This window comes from Etheostoma spectabile, chromosome 7 (genome assembly GCF_008692095.1).
Source record: "Etheostoma spectabile isolate EspeVRDwgs_2016 chromosome 7, UIUC_Espe_1.0, whole genome shotgun sequence".
Lineage (NCBI taxonomy): Eukaryota > Metazoa > Chordata > Actinopteri > Perciformes > Percidae > Etheostoma > Etheostoma spectabile.
The window spans coordinates 22,052,684-22,057,060 of NC_045739.1; the positions used below are offsets into that span (position 1 = coordinate 22,052,684).

General features: G+C 47.0%; 1 protein-coding gene across 1 annotated transcript; it reads left to right on the forward strand.

The window, feature by feature from the left end:
• Positions 1-116: 116 nt before the first annotated feature.
• LOC116692983 (uncharacterized) lies at positions 117-1,833 on the forward strand. The gene is made up of 2 exons (XM_032521649.1): positions 117-189; positions 809-1,833. Exon 2 carries the CDS (start codon positions 1,063-1,065, stop codon positions 1,831-1,833), a length of 771 nt encoding a protein of 256 aa, XP_032377540.1. The 5' UTR covers positions 117-189; positions 809-1,062.
• Positions 1,834-4,377: the final 2,544 nt, after the last annotated feature.

Consider the following 4,377-nt stretch of genomic DNA (forward strand, 5'->3'; position numbering starts at 1 on the left):
AATTGACCAGATGGCTTTATGGTTCACGTTTACTCCCGTTTTATTCAGTGCTTTTAACAGCCAAAGTGCATGCTGGTATGTATACTTTAGTTGACGTCACCGTTAACAAGCAGTATGAAAGAGTTAGTCGGTCAGTTGGAGAGCAGTTGTGAGCGGCACCTTCCTTAAGAGTGTGCGTAAATGAAAAGAGTAAGTATATTTGCTACCTAACTCGTGATAGTATTTTTCTGTTAAACCAGCTGTTATTTGTGTTACTTAACGTGAATGATAGTTAAGGGTTCAAGAGGTCGCTACGTGACCGTTGTGCTAATTATAGCCACGTTCATTCATGCTAGCTTCGAGCTTCGGCTCACCTGGCGTCGAGCCAAAATATGTAACGTTGTGTTTAAACTCGTTTCTACTGTACTACTTTTGTAAGGATGTTCATACTTGTAGTTGTGTAGAATACGAAGTAAGTAGTGTTAAATATGTGTATGTGTGCCGCTGTCGAGGCTTCTCTGTCGGGGCTTTGCTAATCGGCCGAACATAGCTTCCGGTCGGGGTTTTCACAATAAAAGCATCGGGCCGTTTAGCTAGTTGGAGGCTTTACATTGTATTATAGATGACAGGAAGTGCCGTGTATGTATCGGTAACTAATGAAGGCATATGAGAAGTGTTGAATCTTATTCTCGTTTACATTATTAGAGTTAGGTATGTAGTCATATTCTGACTATTGTTTCTTTTATGTATGGTAATGTATATTAGGGCTTAAGGAGGGATGATGTATTCTAGTTTCTCTTATTCATTTGTATTTGTTTCTCTCTTTTAGAAAACCACACACACACACCCACACAGCAGAATTACCCTCACAATTGAAGAAGAGAAAATAAATAATCATAAAAGGAACTACCTCTCAGCTCTTCATTTCGTACTCTGGAATAAGTGGCCTTAAGTGGTGCTCTGGCCGGCACACCTGAGTGAACCTAGTGATAAACCCAGAACTAGCACCTAGACTGAGCGTCTACCCATTATCTTCACTTCATTGATGGTCCTTCGAGCCGGATCACTGGGTTTACGTCAAAGATGGAACTACATCCAGAGTACGCTGCTCGTGGTGCACGTCCCAAGCGCCATATCCACCCACCTGTACGCTTTGCAGACTATGAGGTCGATCATCAAGGCTACCTCGGTCAGAGGTACAGAGAGGAATTAAAGAGTGCTCACCAGGAGGGAAATGCCAGGATGACACCCCTCACCCCCCCTTATGACTTTCCCCTTCGCCTGCAGAGGCGGGATGCTATTCTTCAGGAGATGGACCTGAGCTATAGGGCTGATAGCCCACAGCACAGCCAGAAGAATCAGCTAGCCCCCCAGCGGCTTTCAGAGAGAGAGTTTAGGGAACAGCTACGAGATTACTCTACTCCCTTACCTCCAGCGCTGCACCCCATACTTTCACATGAGGACAGCAGAGTTGAGTTAGATGACATTCGTCATGAAAGACACCTCCTGCAGCAGACACAGCGGCACATGGCATCGGATATAGTCGAGCTTAGGGCGCTGCGAGCAGATATGAAACAGTTAGTAGATGCTGTTTGCAACATACAGACTCAAACCTCTCTCCATACTAGAAAGCCAGAGTCAGCGGTGATGCCACCACAGCCACCCGTTGAAAGTGAACCTAAAGCTGAGGAAGGGGATGATTGGCCTGCGCCACCACCACCATGGCCAGAACCAGTAATTGCCGGACTTCTGCTTGGTGACCCACCTAGGCTACATCCTCATATTAGGAGAATAGATGAGGTTCCAAGAATTAAGGAAGAAGCTCCGCCAGGCCTGTGGGCCAGCCACAACTAATCCTCAGCACGTGGGCCCCTCTACTGCCAGCATGGGATGACGATGCCCGTCTACACTCCCTGGTACAAGCCTGCTCACTTCTGTCCCAGCCGCACGGCTTACCTCCGCCGAGTACAAGTACCTACAGCTTAGTTGGTCAACAGAGTGAGCTTGGTGGCAACCCAACGCCCAACAAAACACCCAGACATGGCATGGACAAAGCCACTGCCCTTTAGATCATCTCAGAGTCATAACTCCACATCCAGAGCCAGTTACCGTGGGCCACGCCCAACATCCGCAACTTCTCAAGTCGGGACCCAAGTGAGTTTGCACGGCTCAAGATCTCATTGGAGAACCTCTTACCACATGATGCATCTGAGCTGTTTAAATACCAAGTGCTTGTCGATCACCTGCAACTAGAAGAAGCCAGGTTAATAGCAGATGCTTACCTTAACTCCCCAACACCCTTCTCGGACACAATGGTTGCCCTAAATGACAAATTTGGCCAACCGCATCAGATAGCGCTGAGACGTATTGCTGCCGTGATGGACTCACCAGACATAAGGCGGGGAGACTTTGCTGCATTTGAGAAGTTTGCACTCCAGATTCAGTCACTTGTGGGAATGCTGAAGACACTAGGCCACGAGGGTGAAGTGGAACTGCAGTGTGGCTCACACGTTGCTCGCCTGCTGAGCAAGCTGCCACCTGAGCAGAGAGCTGAGTTTCGCCGCTGCATGTACCATCAGGGCACACAAGCCCACACCTTAACTAATCTCTCAGAGTGGCTGAAATACGAGTCTTGGTGCCAAGACTCTGAAGGACAGTCAGCTGTGAAAGGAACGCGGAGAAGCATGTGTCCAGGCCTGAGGGTAGGAAGGTTAAGCAACCTACACTGTCCTCCACGTGTGAAGGACAAATCTAAGAAACCTGAGGCGGTAGGGTTAAGCAGCCCTTCAAAGGGACAAGAGCAAGCCATACTGTCCTTCTGCACAAAGAGGAACACTACCTCAGTCAGTGTACCGAGGTAACCAGGCTAACCAAGGATCAGCTGACCGAATGGATAAAAAGTAACAAGAGATGTTGGCGATGTGCACGGCCACATCAGGCGGCCCAATGCAACTTAAAAAAGACATGCAACCTCTGTCAAGGGAAACACCTCCAGGTGCTGCACGAGGTGAATGTGAGGTCATCAAAGGAAGCAGCTTCTACACCGGCAGCGGAAAGCCATGGCATGAGGGGCACAACAGAGGTTCTATATCTAGACCGACCCACTGAAGGCAGTCGGGTCCTTCTGAAAGTGGTCAAAGTCCGCATCCACCATGGTGATCAATCAATCAACACCTATGCCATACTTGATGACGGCTCAGAGAGGACTATGTTGTTGCCAGATGCTGCAGAAAAGCTAGGGGTGCAGGGGACTCAAGAAGACCTACCACTCCGCACGATTAGAGAGGAAGTGCAGACACTCAGTGGTGCATCAGTGTCTCTCATTTCTTCGCCGTCAAAGCCAAAGACCCGTTCAAGATTAAAGGTGCATTCACCAGTGCTCGCATTGGACTAGCTGCCATACTTACCCATGGAGCAACTTCGGAACACCCCAAACCTCACTGGCCTTCCTATACGGACCCTTACAAATGTCAAACCCCTGCTCTCATTGGGAGTGACCATCCCCATCTCGTCACTCCCATTGAACCCGTCAGATTGGGACCTCCAGGTGGGCCAGCTGCCATCCACACAAGACTAGGCTGGACCTGCAGGGTCCAGCAGGTGTGTCCGTCACCTCGCCCACCACAGCAGGGTCTATTTACAACCGTAGAACCAGGTGAGCGAGTGATGAAACACTTGTGTGAGTGATAAACCCAGAACTAGCACCTAGACTGAGCGTCTACCCATTATCTTCACTTCATAAGTATTACCTGCAAAATGCACTGTAAAAATACTCACTATACAAAATGACTCCTTTCAGAGTCTTAAATTATGGAGCCTTCAAAGTCCACATATTTCCTTATGCACTTAAGATTGTACAGACAAGTTTTTAATCGTGTGCAACAAGATTAAGAAAATGTTTTTTTAATTTTTTGCCGGGACTTCAGGGACTCTCCTGTTAGTTTTGTTGCTGGGCAATTTGCAACTTTATCTTAATGTAACTTTAAAGTGCCCCTATTGATAAAAAACTGGGATTTGAGAATTTGAAGTGTTATTTTGTGTCTCTGGTGGTTCCACATGCATACCAACTTGGAAAAATCTATCCATGCTGTTTTGAGTGAGATACAGGTTTCTGAATGGAATGTCCTCTGTCTTCAGTCTCCGGGTGAACTGTTCAAAATCTTCACGGCTTTCTATGTAACTAGCCGAGACGAGGTGGCTAACCGCTCTCAAGTTGGACAGTTTACACCCATTGGATATACCTCACTCATTAAAATATTGCAATTATGCTACTTGCACACTGGCCACTTCATATCTACTATAACACTTTTTTTTTATACACACTGTGTATGTAGGTTGTAAATTTTGTCTTATCTACATGTAGTTCTGGCATTTTGTAACTTTGCAATCTCATTTTAT